General features: G+C 46.3%; 1 protein-coding gene across 9 annotated transcripts in view; it reads left to right on the plus strand.

Annotated features, from left to right (window-relative positions):
• Nucleotides 1–21,228, plus strand: part of JAKMIP3 (Janus kinase and microtubule interacting protein 3) — a 177,625-nt gene that overhangs the window by 115,767 nt on the left and 40,630 nt on the right. For all 9 annotated transcript variants that reach the window (XR_013214449.1, XR_013214448.1, XR_013214447.1 and 6 more), the window contains one exon: nt 14,619–14,702. Coding sequence is in view for 1 of the 9 variants with exons in the window: in XM_077258438.1 (XP_077114553.1) it covers nt 14,619–14,702 (84 nt within the window). In the remaining 8 variants the exon portion in view is untranslated. The remainder of the gene's footprint in view (nt 1–14,618; nt 14,703–21,228) is intronic.

The following is a 21,228-nucleotide window of genomic DNA, read 5'->3' on the forward strand; positions in this document are numbered from 1 at the left end:
GCTTCTTCTACGCCTTCGGAAGTTCCGGAGTATTTGTCTGATTATCAGGATGTCTTCAGTGAGTCTGAGTCCAGTGCACTGCCTCCTCATAGGGACTGTGACTGTGCTATAGATTTGATCCCGGGCAGTAAATTTCCTAAGGGAAGACTGTTTAGTCTGTCGGTACCTGAACATACCGCTATGCGTTCATATGTCAAGGAGTCTCTGGAGAAAGGACATATTCGTCCGTCTTCTTCCCCTCTTGGTGCGGGATTCTTTTTTGTGGCAAAAAAGGACGGATCTTTGAGACCTTGTATTGATTATCGGCTTTTGAATAAGATCACTGTCAAATTTCAGTATCCTTTACCGCTGTTGTCTGACTTGTTTGCCCGGATTAAGGGTGCCAAGTGGTTCACCAAGATAGACCTTCGTGGTGCGTACAACCTTGTGCGCATTAAGCAAGGTGATGAATGGAAAACCGCATTCAATACGCCCGAAGGTCATTTTGAGTACTTAGTGATGCCTTTTGGGCTCTCCAATGCGCCTTCAGTTTTTCAGTGCTTTATGCATGACATTTTCCGGAAGTATCTGGATAAATTTTTGATTGTTTATCTGGATGATATTTTGGTTTTTTCTGATAATTGGGATTCGCATGTGGAGCAGGTCAGGTTGGTCTTTAAAATTTTGCGTGAAAATTCTTTGTTTGTCAAGGGCTCAAAGTGTCTCTTTGGTGTACAGAAGGTTCCCTTTTTGGGGTTCATTTTTTCCCCTTCTGCTGTGGAGATGGACCCAGTCAAGGTCCGAGCTATTCTTGATTGGACTCAGCCCTCGTCAGTTAAGAGTCTTCAGAAGTTCTTGGGCTTCGCTAACTTCTACCGTCGTTTTATCGCTAATTTTTCTAGCATTGTGAAACCTTTGACGGATATGACCAAGAAGGGCTCCGATGTAGCTAACTGGGCTCCTGCTGCCGTGGAGGCTTTTCAGGAGTTGAAACGCCGGTTTACTTCGGCGCCTGTTTTGTGCCAGCCTGACGTCTCACTTCCCTTTCAGGTTGAGGTGGATGCTTCGGAGATTGGGGCAGGGGCCGTTTTGTCGCAGAGAGGCCCTGGTTGCTCTGTTATGAAACCTTGTGCCTTTTTCTCTAGGAAGTTTTCGCCTGCCGAGCGAAATTATGATGTGGGCAATCGGGAGTTGTTGGCCATGAAATGGGCATTTGAGGAGTGGCGTCATTGGCTCGAGGGTGCTAAGCATCGTGTGGTGGTCTTGACTGATCACAAAAATCTGATGTATCTCGAGTCTGCTAAACGCCTTAATCCGAGACAGGCCCGCTGGTCATTGTTTTTCTCCCGCTTTGATTTTGTTGTCTCGTATTTACCAGGTTCAAAGAATGTGAAGGCCGATGCTCTTTCTAGGAGCTTTGTGCCTGATGCTCCTGGAGTCACTGATCCTGTTGGTATTCTTAAAGATGGAGTTATCTTGTCAGCTATTTCTCCGGATCTGCGACGTGTGTTGCAGAGATTTCAGGCTGATAGGCCTGAGTCTTGTCCACCTGACAGACTGTTTGTCCCGGATAAGTGGACCAGCAGAGTCATTTCCGAGGTTCATTCCTCGGTGTTGGCAGGTCACCCGGGAATTTTTGGCACCAGAGATCTGGTGGCCAGGTCCTTTTGGTGGCCTTCCTTGTCAAGGGATGTGCGGTCATTTGTGCAGTCCTGTGGGACTTGTGCTCGAGCTAAGCCTTGCTGTTCTCGTGCCAGCGGTTTGCTCTTGCCCTTGCCTGTCCCGAAGAGACCTTGGACACATATCTCCATGGATTTCATTTCTGATCTTCCGCTATCTCAGGGCATGTCCGTTATCTGGGTGATATGTGATCGCTTCTCCAAGATGGTCCATTTGGTTCCTTTGCCTAAGCTGCCTTCCTCTTCCGATCTGGTTCCTGTGTTTTTCCAGAACGTGGTTCGTTTGCACAGCATCCCTGAGAATATTGTGTCAGACAGAGGATCCCAGTTCGTTTCCAGGTTCTGGCGATCCTTTTGTAGTAGGATGGGCATTGATTTGTCGTTTTCGTCTGCTTTCCATCCTCAGACTAATGGACAGACGGAGCGAACCAATCAGACTTTGGAGGCTTATTTGAGGTGTTTTGTCTCTGCGGATCAGGACGATTGGGTGACATTCTTGCCGTTGGCTGAGTTTGCCCTTAATAATCGGGCTAGTTCCGCCACCTTGGTTTCGCCTTTTTTCTGCAACTCTGGTTTCCATCCTCGCTTTTCTTCGGGTCATGTGGAGCCTTCTGACTGTCCTGGGGTGGATTCTGTGGTGGATAGGTTGCAGCAGATCTGGAATCATGTGGTGGACAACTTGAAGTTGTCACAGGAGAAGGCTCAGCGCTTTGCCAACCGCCGTCGCGGTGTGGGTCCCCGACTACGCGTTGGGGATTTGGTATGGCTTTCTTCCCGCTTTGTTCCTATGAAGGTCTCCTCTCCCAAATTTAAACCTCGTTTTATTGGGCCTTACAAGATATTGGAAATCCTTAATCCTGTATCTTTTCGTCTGGATCTTCCTGTGTCGTTTGCTATTCACAATGTATTTCATAGGTCCTTGTTGCGGCGGTACATTGTGCCTGTAGTTCCTTCTGCTGAGCCTCCTGCTCCGGTGTTGGTTGAGGGCGAGTTGGAGTACGTGGTGGAGAAGATCTTGGATTCTCGCCTCTCCAGGCGGAGGCTTCAGTACCTGGTCAAGTGGAAGGGCTATGGTCAGGAGGATAATTCCTGGGTGGTCGCCTCTGATGTTCATGCGGCCGATTTAGTTCGTGCCTTTCATGCCGCTCATCCTGATCGCCCTGGTGGTCGTGGTGAGGGTTCGGTGACCCCTCACTAAGGGGGGGGGTACTGTTGTGAATTTGCTTTTTGCTCCCTCTAGTGGTTACTAGTTTTTTGACTCTGGTTTTTCTGTCATTCCTTTTATCCGCACCTGGGTCGTTAGTTAGGGGTGTTGCTATATAAGCTCCCTGGACCTTCAGTTCAATGCCTGGCAACATAGTTATCAGAGCTAGTCTGCTGTGCTCTTGTCTACTGATCCTGGTTCCAGTTATATCAGCTAAGTCTGCCTTTTGCTTTTTGCTATTTGTTTTGGTTTTGTATTTTTGTCCAGCTTGTTCCAAATCTATATCCTGACCTTTGCTGGAAGCTCTAGGGGGCTGGTGTTCTCCCCCCGGACCGTTAGACGGTTCGGGGGTTCTTGAATTTCCAGTGTGGATTTTGATAGGGTTTTTGTTGACCATATAAGTTACCTTTCTTTATTCTGCTATCAGTAAGCGGGCCTCTCTGTGCTAAACCTGGTTCATTTCTGTGTTTGTCATTTCCTCTTACCTCACCGTCATTATTTGTGGGGGGCTTCTATCCAGCTTTGGGGTTCCCTTCTCTGGAGGCAAGAAAGGTCTTTGTTTTCCTCTACTAGGGGTAGCTAGATTCTCCGGCTGGCGCGTGTCATCTAGAATCAACGTAGGAATGATCCCCGGCTACTTCTAGTGTTGGCGTTAGGAGTAGATATATGGTCAACCCAGTTACCACTGCCCTATGAGCTGGATTTTTGTATTCTGCAGACTTCCACGTTCCTCTGAGACCCTCGCCATTGGGGTCATAACAGAAGGCTCAACCTGACCCGAGGAAAAACGAGGATGGAAACCAGAATTGCAGAAAAAAGGCGAAACCAAAGTAGCAGAACTAGCCCGATTATTAAGGGCAAACTCGGCCAATGGCAAAAAAGTCACCCAATCATCCTGATCAACAGAAACAAAACATCTCAAATAAGTTTCCAACGTCTGATTAGTTCGCTCGGTTTGGCCATTAGTCTGAGGATGGAAGGCCGACGAAAAAGACAAATCAATGCCCATCTTAGCACAAAAAGTCCGCCAAAACCTGGACACAAACTGGGATCCTCTATCAGACACAATATTTTCAGGAATGCCATGCAAGCGAACCACATTCTGAAAAAATAGAGGAACCAAATCGGAGGAAGAAGGCAACTTAGGCAAGGGCACCAAATGGACCATCTTGGAAAAATGATCACACACCACCCAGATGACAGACATTTTCTGAGATACTGGAAGATCCGAAATAAAATCCATGGAAATGTGCGTCCAAGGCCTTTTCGGAATAGGCAAAGGCAATAGCAAACCGCTGGCACGAGAACAGCAAGGCTTAGCCCGAGCACAAATCCCACAAGACTGCACAAAGGAACGCACATCCCGCGACAAGGAAGGCCACCAGAAGGACCTAGCCACCAAATCTCTGGTACCAAAAATCCCAGGATGACCTGCCAACACCGAAGAATGAACCTCGGAAATAACTCTGCTGGTCCATCTATCCGGGACAAACAGTCTCTCTGGTGGACAACGGTCAGGTCTATCCGCCTGAAATTTCTGCAGCACCCGTCGCAAATCTGGGGAAATGGCAGACAAAATCACTCCCTCTCTGAGAATACCAGCCGGCTCAGAAACTCCCGGAGAGTCAGGCACAAAACTCCTAGAAAGTGCATCAGCTTTCACATTCTTCGAACCAGGCAGGTATGAGACCACGAAGTTGAAACGGGAGAAAAACAACGACCAACGAGCCTGTCTAGGATTCAGGCGCTTGGCAAATTCAAGGTAAATCAGATTTTTGTGATCCGTCAAGACCACCACACGATGTTTAGCTCCTTCGAGCCAATGTCGCCACTCCTCAAATGCCCACTTCATAGCCAACAACTCCCGATTACCAACATCATAATTCCGCTCGGCAGGCGAAAACTTTCTTGAAAAGAAAGCACATGGCTTCATCACAGAGCCATCAGAGCTTCTCTGCGACAAAACAGCCCCTGCTCCAATCTCAGAAGCATCAACCTCAACCTGGAAGGGGAGAGAGACATCTGGCTGACATAAGACTGGAGCTGAAGAAAATCGGTGCTTCAGCTCCCGAAAGGCCTCCACGGCCGCAGGAGACCAATTAGTCACATCAGAACCCTTCTTGGTCAAATCCGTCAAAGGTTTAACCACGCTAGAAAAATTAGCGATGAAACAACGGTAAAAATTAGCAAAACCCAAGAACTTCTGAAGACTCTTAACAGACGTGGGCTGAGTCCAGTCATGAATAGCCTGGACCTTGACTGGGTCCATCTCCACAGTTGAAGGAGAAAAAATAAAACCCAAAAAGGAGACCTTCTGTACTCCGAAGAGGCATTTTGAGCCCTTCAAAAATAAAGCATTAGCACGCAGGACCTGAATCACCATCCTGACCTGCTTCACATGGGACTCCCAATCATCAGAAAAGACCAAAATGTCATCCAGATAAACAATCATAAATTTATCCAGATATTCTCGGAAGATGTCATGCATGAAGGATTGAAACACAGAAGGAGCATTAGAGAGTCCAAAAGGCATCACCAAGTACTCAAAATGGCCTTCGGGTGTATTAAATGCTGTTTTCCATTCATCTCCCTGCTTAATGCGCACAAGGTTATACGCACCACGGAGATCTATCTTGGTGAACCAACTGGCACCCTTAATCCGAGCAAACAAATCAGACAATAGTGGTAAAGGATACTGAAATTTGACTGTGATTTTATTCAGAAGACGATAATCTATACAAGGTCTCAAAGAACCGTCCTTCTTGGCCACAAAAAAAAATCCTGCACCAAGAGGGGAAGAGGATGGGCGAATATGTCCCTTCTCCAAAGACTCCTTTATATAACTCCGCATCGCGGCATGCTCTGGTATAGACAAATTAAAAAGTCGTCCCTTAGGGAATTTACTACCAGGAATTAAATTTATAGCACAGTCACAATCCCTATGAGGGGGCAGGGCACTGGACCTGGGCTCATCAAATACATCCTGGTAGTCAGACAAAAACTCAGGGACCTCAGAAGGAGTGGAAGAAGCAATAGACGCCAACGGAGCATCGCCATGAATTCCCTGACAACCCCAACTTGACACAGACATAGCTTTCCAATCTAAAACTGGATTATGAGCCTGCAGCCATGGCAGACCCAAAACGACAACATCATGCAAATTATGCAGAACAAGGAAGCGAATCACCTCCTGATGTACGGGAGTCATGCACATGGCCATTTGCGTCCAATACTGAGGCTTATTCTCAGCCAATGGCGTAGCATCAATTCCCCTCAGAGGAATAGGAAATTCCAAAGGCTCCAGGACAAAACCACAGCGCCTGGCAAACGACAAATCCATCAGATTCAGGGCAGCACCTGAATCCACAAAAGCCATAACCGGGTAGGATGACAGAGAACAAATTAAAGTAACAGACAAAATGAATTTAGGCTGTATAGTACCAACGGTGACAGTTTTAGCGATTTTTTTTTAAGCGTTTAGAGCATGCTGAGATAACATGAGTAGAATCACCACAGTAAAAGCACAACCCATTTTGACGTCTATGACTTTGTCGCTCAATTCTGGTCAGAGTTCGGTCACATTGCATAGACTCAGGTCTCTGTTCAGAAAATACCGCCAAAGGATGAGCAGATTTGCGCTCCCGCAAACGCCGATCAATCTGAATGGCCAAAGCCATTGAGTCATTCAGACTTGCAGGCGTGGGAAACCCCACCATAACATTCTTAATGGCCTCAGAAAGACCTTCTCTGAAATTTGCAGCCAGGGCACACTCATTCCATTGAGTAAGCACCGACCATTTCCGAAATTTTTGACAATACACCTCTGCTTCATCCTGACCTTGAGAGCTAGCCAGCAACGCTTTTTCTGCCTGATTCTCAAGACTAGGCTCCTCATAAAGCAGTCCAAGAGCCAGAAAAAATGCATCTACATTAAGCAATGCAGGATCTCCTGGCGCCAGAGAGAAAGCCCAATCTTGAGGGTCGCCACGCAACAAGGAGATAACAATTTTAACTTGCTGAGCGGAATCACCAGAGGAACGAGGTCTCAGAGATAGAAATAACTTACAATTATTCTTAAAATTTAGAAACCTAGATCTATCTCCAGAAAACAACTCAGGAATGGGTATCTTTGGTTCTGACATAGGGCTATGAATAACAAAATCCTGAATACTTTGCACCCGTGCAGCAAGATGATCCACACTAGAAGTCAGAGTCTGAACATTCATGTCTGCAGCTGAGCTCAAAACCACCCAGAGTTCAAGGGGATGAAAGAAGCTAAACAGACTGCAGCAAAGGAAAAGCGGGAGGGAAAAAAAAAAAAATGTACTCAGGTCTTCTTTTTATCCCACTTCTGCGATGCATTAAACACCTTTTTGGCCTGCTATACTGTTATGATCCTTAGTGGTTGAGGATCACAAATTACTCCAGCTAAGTAACAAACGTAGGACAAGCTCTAGGGAGGTGGCAAACTGGACTGACCGCAAATCTGAACCTATCCAAACACACTAGAAGTAGCCGGTGAACGTGCCTAAAAATCCTAGACGTCTCGAGCCAGCCTGAGGAACTAACTACCCCTAGAGAGAAAGAAAGACCTCTCTTGCCTCCAGAGAAATAATCCCCAAAGATATAGAAGCCCCCAACAAATAATAACGGTGAGGTAAGAGGAAGGCACATACACAGGGGTGAAAGCAGATTCAGCAAATGAGGCCCACTAATACTAGATAGCAGAAAATAGTAAAGGGGTCTGTGCGGTCAGTAAAAAACCCTTACAAAATATCCACACTGAGATTTCAAGAACCCCCGCACCAACTAACGGTGTGGGGGGAGAAACTCAGTCCCCTAGAGCAACCAGCAAGCGAGGAAATCACATTTTAGCAAGCTGGACAAGAAACATGATGAATGCTGATGATCAAAAAATAAACAAACAAAAACTTAGCTTGTCTTGGAGAGACTGGGAGCAAGGTAGTCACAAGGAATCTGAAGAGCACTGATTACATTGATAGCAGGCAAGGAACTGAGTATCCAGGTGAGCTAAATAAGAAACCAACCAAGGATAACGAACCAGCTGATGCTGCCCACCTGCAGAAAGACAACACTACACAGTACCGCTTGTGACCACTAGAGGGAGCCCAAAAATAGAGTTCACAACAGCCATGGCAAACCCAAAACGACCACATCATGCAGATTATGCAACACCAAAAAGCGAATATCCGCCTGATGTGCAGGAGCCATGCGCATGGTCAATTGAGTCCAGTACTGAGGCTTATTCTTGGCCAAAGGCGTAGCATCAATTCCTCTCAATGGAATAGGATACTGCAAGGGCTCCAAGAAAAAACCACAGCGCCTAGCAAACTCCAAGTCCATCAAATTCAGGGCAGTGCCTGAATCCACAAACGCCATAACAGAAAAGGATGACAAAGAGCAAATCAGAGTAACGGACAAATGAAATTTTGGCTGTACCGTACCAATGGTGGCAGACCTAGCGAACCGCTTAGTGCGCTTAGGACAATCAGAGATAGCATGAGTGGAGTCACCACAGTAAAAACACAGCCCATTCTGATGTCTGTATTCTTGCCGTTCAGCTCTGGTCAAGGTCCTATCACATTGCATAGGATCAGGCCTCTGCTCAGAAAATACCGCCAAATGGTGCACAGTTTTGCGCTCACGTAAGCATCGATCTGAATGGCCAAGGACATAGACTCATTCAGACCAGCAGGCGTGGGAAATCCCACCATAACATCCTTAAGGGCTTCAGAAAGACCCTTTCTGAAAATTGCCGCCAGGGCACACTCATTCCACTGAGTAAGCACAGACCACTTTCTAAACTTCTGACAATATACCTCCGCTTCATCCTGACCCTGACACAAAGCCAGCAAGATTTTATCTGCCTGATCGACTGAATCTGGTTCCTCATAAAGCAAACCAAGCGCCAGGAAAAACGCATCTACATTACGCAATGCAGGATCTCCTGGTGCAAGGGAAAATGCCCAGTCTTGAGGGTCGCCACGTAGCAAAGAAATAATGATTTTTACTTGCTGAATGGGGTCACCAGAGGAGCGGGGTTTCAAAGCAAAAAACAGTCTACAATTATTTTTGAAATTCAGGAACTTAGATCTATCCCCAGAAAACAAATCAGGAATTGGAATTCTGGGTTCTAATATCGGATTCTGAACTACATAATCTTGAATGCCTTGTACCCTTGCAGTGAGTTGATCCACACAAGAGGACAGACCTTGAATGTCCATATCTACACCTGTGTCCTGAACCACCCAGAGATTTAGGGGAAAAGAAAGACTAAACACGCTGCAGAGGAAAAAAAAAAATGGTCTCAGAACTTCTCTTATCCCTCTATTGAGATGCATTAACACTTTACTGGCCAGCTGTACTGTTATGATGACCTGGTGGTTAGGAGCACCCGGAATGACCTGATGAGCAAACTAGTAATACAGGACAAGTTCTGGGAAGTGGGAGCTATGCTGACCGCAACCCCTAATCCTATCAAAACCAACTAGAAATAGCCGTGGAGCGTACCTGACTCTGCCTAGACGCCTCTTCACAGCCTAAGAACTAACTACCCCTAAAGATAGAAAATAAGCCTACCTTGCCTCAGAGAAATTCCCCAAAGAAAAAGGCAGCCCCCCACAAATATTGACTGTGAGTTAAGATGGAAGTCACAAACATAGAAATGAAACAGGTTTCAGCAAAGGAGGCCAGACTTAACTAAATAGACTGAGGATAGAAAAGGTATCTTTGCGGTCAGCACAAAAATCTACAAAAAACCACGCAGAGTGTGCAAAAGAGGCCCCCGCACCGACTCACGGTGCGGAGGTGCCACTCTGCATCCCAGAGCTTCCAGCTAGCAAGGCAAAATCATTAAAGCAAGCTGGAATAAGAAACAGAGATTAACAAATTAACTAGCAGGGACTTAGCTTCTGCTGGAGTAGACAGGTCATCTGAAGATCCAAGAGAGGTCTGAACCAGTACTAGGACATTGACAGCTGGCATCAAGTAACGATCTGAGTGGAGTTAAATAGAGCAGCCAGCCTAGGATTTAAACGAGGTCAGCTGAGGAAAGAACCTCCGAACCAGCAGCTCCACTCACAGCCACCAGAGGGAGTCCGTGGACAGAACTCGCCGAAGTACCATTCATGACCACAGGAGGGAGTTCGAGAACAGAATTCACAACAGTCACCATTGCAGAGACTCTGACGCCACCCCAGAGGCAACAGAATCGGGTGCTGTTGAAGTGGAACGGGGACCTATTCTCAGAGTTGCCGGGGCATATGCAGGTGGTCAAGCATGACGTGTTGACGGAACCGCACGTAAGGGTGAACCTCAAGCCCTATAGAATTCTAGAAGCACGGAGAGAGGTGATATCACATGAGGTGAAGAAGATGCTAGACCTCAGGGTGATAGAGGAGTCGAAAAGTGCATGGTCGAGTCCCATCGTACTCGTGCTACAGCCCGATGGTGAGTGGCAGTTTTGTAACGACTACCGCAGGCTGAATGAAGTCTCTAGTTTTGATGCTTACCTGATGCCTCTTGGCAGATCCCCATGTCACAGAGTCCCAAGGAGAAGACAGCCTTTTGATGCCTGATGGGTGTGTTTTTAGTACACTAGAATGCCCTTCGGTCTGCAGGGGGCCACCTTCCTGAGGGCGATGAATTGGATCCTGGCTCCGCGTAAGAAGTATGCCGCAGCATACCTCGATGACACTGTGGTCTTTAGCCCTGACTGGGCTAGTCATCTGCCAAAGGTACAGTTGGTTCTGGATGCTTTAAAAAGTGCTGGTTTCACCATAAATCTGAAAAAGTGTGCCATACGGAAGGAAGAGGCCAAGTACGTAGGCTATGTCATCGTAAGCGGCGAAATTAAACTGCAGATAAATAAGATTGAGGCGATTCAGAAGTGGCCGCAACCGCTTTCCAAAAAGCAAGTGAGAGCATTTCTTGGAATTGTGGGCTATTACTGGTGGTTCATCCCAAGTTTTGCTGTAATCGCTGCACCATTGAAGGATTTTCTTAAAGGTACCAAATCGACCATAATTAAATGGACTGCTGACACAGAGATGGTGTTCCAGGAGCAGGCTCTATGTAAACATCCAGTTCTGGTCACACCAGACTTCAGCAAGGAGTTTGTGGTCCAGACGGATGCCTCAGAGGTCGGGTTGGGAGAAGTACTGTCTCAGGAAATAAATGGAGAAGAGCATCCCCGCCTTTATCTGAGTCGGAAGCTCTCATCATGCAAGAAAAATTATGCCATTATGAAGGAGTGTCTAGCCATAAAATGGGCCATAGATACTGTCACGGGGTCCTTCTCCGGTACAACTCAATCAACAGAGTCAGTGAACAGTGAACAATCCCAAGACCTTTATTTAGGCAAAAATACGAAAGGTCCATATATGATCCACCACACAAAGGATAAAATAGTCCAGAACACGAATGTAGTTCAGTAACAGGATAAAAGTCCAACAATCCAGCAGACAGAGGATAGCATAGTCCATATACTCTTCTTTCTCTCTGATGCTGTGAACACATCATCATTCCACACAGGACTGATCTGTGTCTCACCTCCCTGATATTTACAAGTCCCCCTCCTCATTCACAGGTCAGAAGAAGGAAGGTCTCAGGGGCTCAGTGTTTCGACAAGCTAGGTCAACATGTCATTAGCATATTAGCAAACAATTCAGTACTGTGGGGGCTGATATCAGATGGCAGCAACAGCCATTCATCAATTAGCAAACAACTCCTTCTACAAGAGAACACCATGAAAATAAGTAAAATAGAAATATACACAAAAATGATACCCACATAGCATATCACACCATCATAGATACATTGAGGTATTATTTACTAGGTCGGAAGTTCAAACTCGTGTCCGATCATGCCTCTCTGAGATGGTTAAGGGAGAAAAAGAGTAAGAATGCCAGGGTGACTAGGTGGTTCTTAGGCCTCTGGGATTTCAGGTTCCACGTAGAACATAAACCTGTGAAGTTACACTGGAACGCAGATGCCCTCTCCCGAATTCCCTGTTTGGTGTCCGAAGATGCCAAAGCCCCCATATTTTGACAGAGGGGAGGAATATGTCACAAAGGTTGCTTTCCTGCGTGATGTGAAAGCCATAAGTGTTTTCTCCAGCATGATATATGCTGAGAGCAATCCAGTCGTTATATGGGCCTAGCTTTCATGGTGGGTTGGTCAGAATAGGGCGGGATGCCTACCCTCCATGTCTCCACCTCCAGGTTGTGGCTGGGCGGAGTTAAATGTACAGCTAGTTTTGTTTTTCTCTGTGTTTTGTGGAGGAAAGGAAGTCTCCATACTGAAGCTCCTGAGAGAGCTGCCATATGTGATGTCCCAGAAGTACTGGGCAGCACTGTGTATGAACTGTTTACTTTCTTTTGAACGAGAAAGGCTGTTTTTCTGTTACCAGATTGGGGTTTTGGTTTATAAAGTAATAAACACCCAGAGACTTTAACCAAACGTGGTCATGTGTCGACCTCGAGGGGCAGCTAAGTGAGCTGACCTTCCACAACATCTATTAATCAAATGATATTACTTCCTATCACTGCGATCTCAATGTCTAATATCCCAACAAATTGGTTGTGCCAACAGATTTATAAGTAAAAGTAGAAGCAATTTTTTTTGGCGCTCAGTAGGCACTAAATTAACATTTGGCATCTTAATATTGATTTAGCATTGCGTTGCTGTATTACTGTATGTTATTCTTTTTGTGCTGAATCCGTATCTAATATTATTACAGTAAAGCGCAGCTCACTGGTGGACATTAACAGGTTAACGTGGAATAATATAATTTTAATTTAACTTTATTATTAGAGCATACAAAAAAAATTGCATTTGTCTTTCTATTTCGCATTAGTGACACTCCCACACTACCTCCTCATCCCACCCTCTCTCTGTTGGAGTCCCCCAAGGCTCTGTTCTAGAAACCCCTACTCTTCTCAATCTATACACTTGGCCTGGGACAACTCATAAAGTCCCATGGATTCCAGTACCATCTTTATGCTGATGACACTCAGATCTACCTCTCTGGCCCAGACATCACCTCTCTGCTGTCCAGAATCCTGGAGTGTCTATCAGCCATATCCTCCTCCTTCTCCTCTCGCTTCCTCAAACTCAATGTGGACAAATCTGAACTCATCATCTTTCCTCCATCTCATAGATTTTCCTTACCTGACCTATCTATCACTATTAACAACATCAGGCTTTCCCCCGTACAGGAAGTCCGCTGCCTCGGAGTAACCCTTGACTCTGCCCTGTCCTTCACACTGCACATCCAAGCTCTTTCCACCTCCTATCGCATCCAGCTCAAAAATATCTCCAGAATCCGTCCTTTCCTCAATTGTCAATCTACTAAAATGCTTGTGCATGCCCTCATCATCTCCCGCCTTGACTACTGCAACATCCTTTTCTGTGGCCTCCCTGCTAACACTCTCTCACCTCTCCAGTCCATCCTTAACTCTGCTGCCCGACTAATTCATCTCTCTCCTCGCTACTCCTCCGCTTCCCCCTCTGTAAATCCCTTCACTGGCTCCCATTCCCTCAGCGTATCCAGTTCAAATTACTAATACTGACCTACAAAGCCATCCATAACCTGTCTCCTCCATATATCTCTGAACTAATCTCCCGATATCTTCCCTCACGTAATCTTCGGTCCTCCCAAGACCTCCTTCTCTTCTCCACACTTATTTGCTCCTCACCCAACTGCCTCCAAGACTTCTCCTGAATATCCCCCATCCTCTGGAATTCTTTACCCCAACACGTCCGACTATCTACCACATTTGGATCCTTCAGACGGAACCTGAAAACCCACCTCTTCAGGAAAGCCTTCAGCCTGCACTGACTTAGCTGCCTCCTCACCACTACCTGAGCTACCGCCTCACCAACACCAGAGCTCCTGCAACCCTCAACCTATTGTCTCCTTCCCCACCATCCTGTAGAATGTAAGCCCGCAAGGGAAGGGGTCCTCGCCCCTCTGTATCAGTCTGTCATTGTTAGTTTGCTTACTGTAAGTTATATCTGTAATTTGTATATAACCCCTTCTCATGTACAGCACCATGGATTCAATGGTGCTATATAAATAATAATAATAATAATTAGTGATGATTAGTGATGAGCGAGTATACTCGTTGCTCAGGTTTTTCCTAGCATGCTTGGGTGATCTCTGAGCATTTGTTAGTGTTCGGAGATAGAGTTTTCATCACCTCAGCTGAATGACTTACAGCTAGTAGCCAGGCTGAGTACATGTGGGGGTTGCCTGGTTGCTAGGGAATCCCCACATGTAATGAAGCTGGCTAATAGCTGTAAATCATTCAGCTGAGGCGATGAAAACTAAATCTCCGAGCAGTCACAAATACTCGGAGTCCACCAGAGCGTGCTCGGGAAAATCCGAGCAACGAGTATATTCGCTCATCACTAGTGATGATTAGTTAAACTTTTCGTATATTTTCTTTGAAAACATTGTTTAGCAAATTTCCTATTCCGGAGACATATTTCCTATTTGCATATATGACAATATAGAGCAAAATACTTGTATCCTGTATCCAAATCTCTATTTCAACCTGGAAACATGGCTCCAGAAATGGAAATTTACTCCCATTCCCGGGAATACAGTTGAAGCAAAGTTTCATCTCTATTCCCGATACTTGACGTTTGTGTTGAATTGTTAGAACCGTTGTGAGGTTGTGATAAGTTACAACTTTTTACTTTTCCATATCGTATATTTTCATATTCTGCAGACTCGAGAGCAGCTGCAAGCTGATATCTATCACTACCAAACAAGAATAGAAGATCTTGAGAAAGCGATGTCTGAGCAGGGTCAGGTGAGACATGTGCTTCATGTATCTCTAGATTGACCATTATTCCATCATATTTTGTCATCATCATAGATTCTATTTTCATTGCATCACAAAAGATTATGGGGGAGCAGTGATCTTGGATGAACCGCTGCCCAAAACAGAAGATGCAGAGACCTGAGACAAGAAAATCATTTAGCAATTTACTATCTGAGTGCATGCATGTCAATGGTGTCATAAGAGTCCTAGAATCACTTTCACCAGATACCCTAGCCCTGTATCTACAATCCCTGGTTGGAAAGAGTAGCTTATCGTCACCCTCTGGGCACCAGCACCACGTGCCCTGCCAGTCAGCCCCGTGTTAGCTATGCCTCTGGGTGTTTATCCTGTGCAACATACCACCAGCCTTATAAGGCCCCTTTCACACATCAGTCGCAATCCGTCGAATTTTGAAAAAACAAATCTGGCGACTGATGCCACCGGATCTGTTTTTTTTCTGATAGACTTGTGACGGATGGCCTCACGTTTCATCCGTTGTTCGTGGAAAATTGCTTGTTCAGCGGCCGGAGACAACGGACAAAGTAACGTTTTTTGTGTATGTCAAAAAAATCGGACAGCGACAGATCCGTCGCCGTCCGTCGTTTGCTCGAATGGAAGCCTACTGGCGCCGGATCCATCAAATGATGGAATCCGGTGACGGATTCCGTTTTTTTTTTTACTGAGCATGCTCCAGTGTAGAATACGCCACACGTGGCATTCTCAGTGCAGTGATTGGGGGGATCCAAAAACGACGTCGGCGCAGACGCATGATGCGCTGTCTTTCTCACTCCTTTTCAAGAACGATCGCTTCCAAACTATTCTCCTCAAAAGTAAAATCTACATAGATCTTCACAATGTTCGCAATCACACCTTCCATTTTTGACACTTGCTCTATAACCTGTCAAAGATGGGGTTTAGATACACTGTATAAATAGGTTTTCAGTAGCCAATAACATTGGAAACCTCCCATTGGGCGTTTTAAAAAAAACGAATCCGTCGTAAAACGGATGAAAAAACAGAAGAAATGGTTAAAAAACTGATGCGACGGATCCTTTTTTTGCTGGATCCGCTAGTCGGATCCGCCGAAAAAACAAATTTGTCACATCAGTTTTTCAAATCTGCGACGGATCCATTGATTCGTCGAGCCAACGGATTGTGACTGACGGCAAAAAACTGATGTGTGAAAGGGGCCTAATAGATCTGCTAACTTTCATTGTTCTGTTGCCCTTCAATGATGTGTCTGCCGCCCGTGCCGCACACAGCACAAGTGAAAAGTGAGGCTATATGTGTTATCAAGAACTTTTTAGGTCAAGTATTAGATTTAATTTCTATTGTATCCAAGTCATTCTTTCCAATTAATTAAATGTAGGAGATAATAAAATGAATTGTGTTAATAAAAGGAAATTATAAGATTTAAAGTCGCCAGGTTTTCTCCTTATAACGTACGGGCAACATCTTTAAACCCTCAGTTACAGCATCCTGGTATCATACGTGTCTGCCCCCAATTTCCTATGGAAAGCACAAAAAGGACTTTTCATTATACTCACAGACGGCGCGATTCGGTCCGATGGGTGTCTCTGGGCTTGATCTGGAACCTCCTGTCTTCTTATGATTGCTGTCCTCCTTCCCTTTTGCACGTGGATGACGTGTCCTACATCATCCAGACAGTGTCCCTCATCGTGCTCCTGCGCAGACGTACTGTAATACGCATGCCCCGGGAAAGGGCAAAAAGCGCCAATGACCTGTAGGTAAGGCCAGCACATGGATCTATAGTACTATGCTCTGCCCTCAGCATGTCTGCGCAGAAGCACGATGGGGATACTGTGTGCACGATGTAGGACACGTCATCCACATGAAACAGGAAAGGACGATGATTGTAGGAAGTGAGTAGGCGCCACATCAAGATGCCCATCAGACCAGACCGTGACGTCTGTGAGTGTAGTAAGAGGTCACAGAGAGTATTGAGGATAGACATACACCATACTAAATTGGTATAACCGAAGGCTTACAGGCGCTGCCTGTATGTTATATGGGGAAAATCTGGTGACAGAAGAAAACAAAATGACTAGATATTTGGGAACCTTGTCATTTATTTCCTTTTCATTTATTTATTTATGTATTTTTTCTTTTATGTTTTTTTTTATTATACTGAATTTCTTGGTTCCTCATTTTGTTATTATTTGTCCTATTAGTTAAGATCAATAGTGGCTAATAGGGTTGAGCGACTTTCATTTTTTTAAGATCGAGTAGGGTTTTGGGAAACCCGATTTTGTCCAGAGTCGAGTCGAGTGCAGTCGGCCGATTATCGCTAAAAGTCGGGGATCGACCGAAACACGAAACCCAATGCAAGTCAATGGGGAAGCATAGTCGGCAGTGAGTGGAGGCCAGGAAAACACCTACAGTGCCCATTTTAATGCCAAAAACATCCATTCTTGTTTCTGAAGCTTGCCAATCTTAATTAACTGTATAATAATAGTTGGGCATAGGGAATTGGGGGAAAGTTGTGGGGGGAGTAGGGCTGGCTCAAGTTTTTCGTGGGCCCAGGAAATGCGGACTACGTCACGGCGGTGTTGCAGGGAAAGGTAAGTATTTAAACGTTGCAAGTGCTGTGATCCTGAGCAAGCAGGGGGGGGCCCACTCGTTCGCATTGGCACTGGCACAGGGCCCCTCAAAGTACGGCGGTGTGTTTGCATGGCGGGGGCGCCTCCCACCAGCAGCGACACTTTTGCTTACTCTGAGGGGCCCTGTGCCAGTGACGTCGCCAACGAGTATGCCCCCCCACCTGATGAAGGAACCTGCACTTTCATCTGCACCTTCCTCTTTGTCCCTGTGTAAGGTGGTATAACATGCGGGAAGGGGAACCTTACTTTCAGCAGGGTCAGATTCTGGCTGTGTAGAGTACAAGGGGAATGTAGTGGTCTAGGTCAATGTACCAGCAGACTCATTTAGCAGTGGCTGGGCAATGGGCAGGATGAGGAGGAAACAGATATAGGGCCAAAGAATAAAGTAGGCTAAATGCAGTTCAAAATTGGTAACAGGACTAAACAGGCGGCATTGCTTTGTTCAGTGGAGTAGCAAACCCAAGAGCAGCAGACACTGTTTCAAGGGCCTAACCACACTAGTAGGCCAAATGCAGTTTAATATCTGATAGTATAGGGCGAAAGCCAGAATGTGGAAGCTCAGCTTTGTTCAGTTGAGGACAACACCAGGGAGGGGCAGACACCTTTAGTAGGCCGGAAAAGCCTATTGCATTTTTTAAAATGATAATTTGGAGCAGAAAGTTGAAGCTCAGCTTTATTTAGTTGAGGACAACACCAGGCAGGGGCACACAGACAGACACCTTTAGTAGGCCGGAAAAGCCTATTGCATTTTTTAAAATGGTAATTTGGAGCAGAAGGTTGAAGCTCAGCTTTATTTAGTTGAGGGCAACACCAGGCAGGGGCACACAGACAGACACCTTTAGTAGGCCGGAAAAGCCTATTGCATTTTTTAAAATGGTAATTTGGAGCAGAAGGTTGAAGCTCAGCTTTATTTAGTTGAGGACAACACCAGGCAGGGGCACACAGACAGACACCTTTAGTAGGCCGGAAAAGCCTATTGCATTTTTTAAAATGGTAATTTGGAGCAGAAGGTTGAAGCTCAGCTTTATTTAGTTGAGGGCAACACCAGGGAGGGGCAGAAGCCATTAGTAGGCCCTAACCAAAGTTGAAGGCCAAATGCAGTTTAATTTCTGATACTATAGGCCGAAAGCCAGAAGGTGGAAGCTCCGATTTAGACAGTGGAGGACAATTTGAATTAGGGACTGCAGACAGACTTAGTAGACTGTCCCCTGTGGACCATGCATCCAACACATTAACCCATTGCGCCGTAATGGACACGTAATCTTCCGTGGCCATGCCTACAGGTCCATGCGTCTGTTGTCAGGTGCACCTTTGTACTCACAGATTGCCAGAGTGCATGGACAATGCGGTCTTCTACATGCTGGTGGAGGGTTGGGATGGCTTTTCTCGCAAAAGAAGTGTCGACTGGTTAGCTTGTAGCGTGGTACAGCGTAGTCCATCATGGCCTTATTAATAGTAAATAAAATATATAACTAGGCTCTATGAACTTTTAAATAGGTTCCAGGGGTACACGGGCAGCATTGGTGTGGTCAGTGGAGGAGTATTGCAAGTAGGGGCTGCAGACAGGCTATCAAAGGCCTAAAATACCAAACAGTAGGCACTCATGGCAGTTTTACATCGGTTACATGGATACACAGGCAGGCACTCCAGGCAGCATTGTGGTCAGTGGAGGAGTATTGCAAGTAGGGGCCGCAGACAGGCTATCAAAGGCCTAAAATAACAAACAGTAGGCAGTCATGGCAGTTTTACATCGGTTACATGGATACACAGGCAGGCAATCCAGGCAGCATTGTGGTCAGTGGAGGAGTATTGCAAGTAGGGGCCGCAGACAGGCTATCAAAGGCCTAAAATAACAAACAGTAGGCAGTCATGGCAGTTTTACATCGGTTACATGGATACACAGGCAGGCACTCCAGGCAGCATTGTGGTCAGTGGAGGAGTATTGCAAGTAGGGGCCGCAGACAGGCTATCAAAGGCCTAAAATAACAAACAATAGGCTCATTGCAGTTTTACAGCGGTTACATGGATAGACGGGCAGGCAGCTTGGTGGTGAGTGGAGGAGTATTTAAAGTAGGGACCGCAGACAGGCTTCAAAGGCCTAACATAAGAAAATGGGCTGGCTGTAGGCACTTTATAATTGGTTCCAGGGGTACACGGGCAGCAGTGGTCTGGCCAGTGGAGGACTAGTGGAAGGAGGGACCGCAGACAGGCTTCAAAGGCCTAACATAAAAAAATGGGCTGGCTGTAGGCACTTTATAATTGGTTCCAGGGGTACACGGGCAGCAGTGGTCTGGCCAGTGGAGGACTAGTGGAAGGAGGGACCGCAGACAGGCTTCAAAGGCCTAACATAAAAAAATGGGCTGGCTGTAGGCACTTTATAATTGGTTCCAGGGGTACACGGGCAGCAGTGGTCTGGTCAGTGGAGGACTAGTGGAAGGAGGGACCGCAGACAGGCTTCAAAGGCCTAACATAAAAAAATGGGCTGGCTGTAGGCACTTTATAATTGGTTCCAGGGGTACACGGGCAGCAGTGGTCTGGCCAGTGGAGGACTAGTGGAAGGAGGGACCGCAGACAGGCTTCAAAGGCCTAACATAAAAAAATGGGCTGGCTGTAGGCACTTTATAATTGGTTCCAGGGGTACACGGGCAGCAGTGGTCTGGCCAGTGGAGGACTAGTGGAAGGAGGGACCGCAGACAGGCTTCAAAGGCCTAACATAAAAAAATGGGCTGGCTGTAGGCACTTTATAATTGGTTCCAGGGGTACACGGGCAGCAGTGGTCTGGTCAGTGGAGGACTAGTGGAAGGAGGGACCGCAGACAGGCTTCAAAGGCCTAACATAAAAAAATGGGCTGGCTGTAGGCACTTTATAATTGGTTCCAGGGGTACACGGGCAGCAGTGGTCTGGTCAGTGGAGGACTAGTGGAAGGAGGGACCGCAGACAGGCTTCAAAGGCCTAACATAAAAAAATGGGCTGGCTGTAGACACTTTATAATTGGTTCCAGGGGTACACGGGCAGCAGTGGTCTGGTCAGTGGAGGACTAGTGGAAGGAGGGACCGCAGACAGGCTTCAAAGGCCTAAAATAACAAACAATAGGCTCATGGCAGTTTTACAGCGGTTACATGGATACACGGGCAGCTTGGTGGTGAGTGGAGGAGTAGTGCAAGGAGTGTCTGTCCCAGTACTCCCAAAATATAAATAGATGTTAATGTCTCGCAAAACAACCAAAACAAAAAAAAAGGTGGCATACTTAGGTACAGGGGTGGGCTCATCTGCTGAGTTTCTGACATAGTAATTTGGCAGTAACTATTTAATGGTGCCAATATAGGACACAGACACAGACTACTTTAAGTTGCATCATAGATGTCTACAAATTTGTATTGTCAGTGCCAGACATTGAATGATGTCAGCGAATAGACTAAAGATTGGTGGAGCTGTGCGACATAATTTTGCATGTGGTAGAGCACATTTTGAGCTGGGGTAGGGGGGATCTCTCTAGAGGCCGGCGGGACCGCCCCAGGGCCCCTCATGTTACAACGGTGTGTCTGACGTTGGGTGCGCACCACCACCGCCAGAGACACTACATTGTACTATGAGGGACCCAGTAGCAATGCCGTCAACCAAAAGCGAGCACACCCACCTCTTCAGACAAACAGCAGTCTCACGGGTGCTTGCGCCAAGTCGCGATACCACGGCCCCGTGTGGGGAGTTTGGCCATTTAGGGAGGTGTAAACATGTCGTATGCTGTACAATCAGCTGCAGCAAATTAGACATTAGAAAAGTAATTCACAGGCAAGAGCCTTTCATAGGAAAGCTAGGTGTCGGCCGGGCAAGGTGGGGCAAAAGATTTCGAAATCCAGTTGTGGTTCATTTTAATGAATGTTAGATCGTCAACA

The sequence above is a fragment of the Ranitomeya variabilis genome, chromosome 4, assembly GCF_051348905.1.
Source record: "Ranitomeya variabilis isolate aRanVar5 chromosome 4, aRanVar5.hap1, whole genome shotgun sequence".
In the NCBI taxonomy this organism is placed as follows: domain Eukaryota; kingdom Metazoa; phylum Chordata; class Amphibia; order Anura; family Dendrobatidae; genus Ranitomeya; species Ranitomeya variabilis.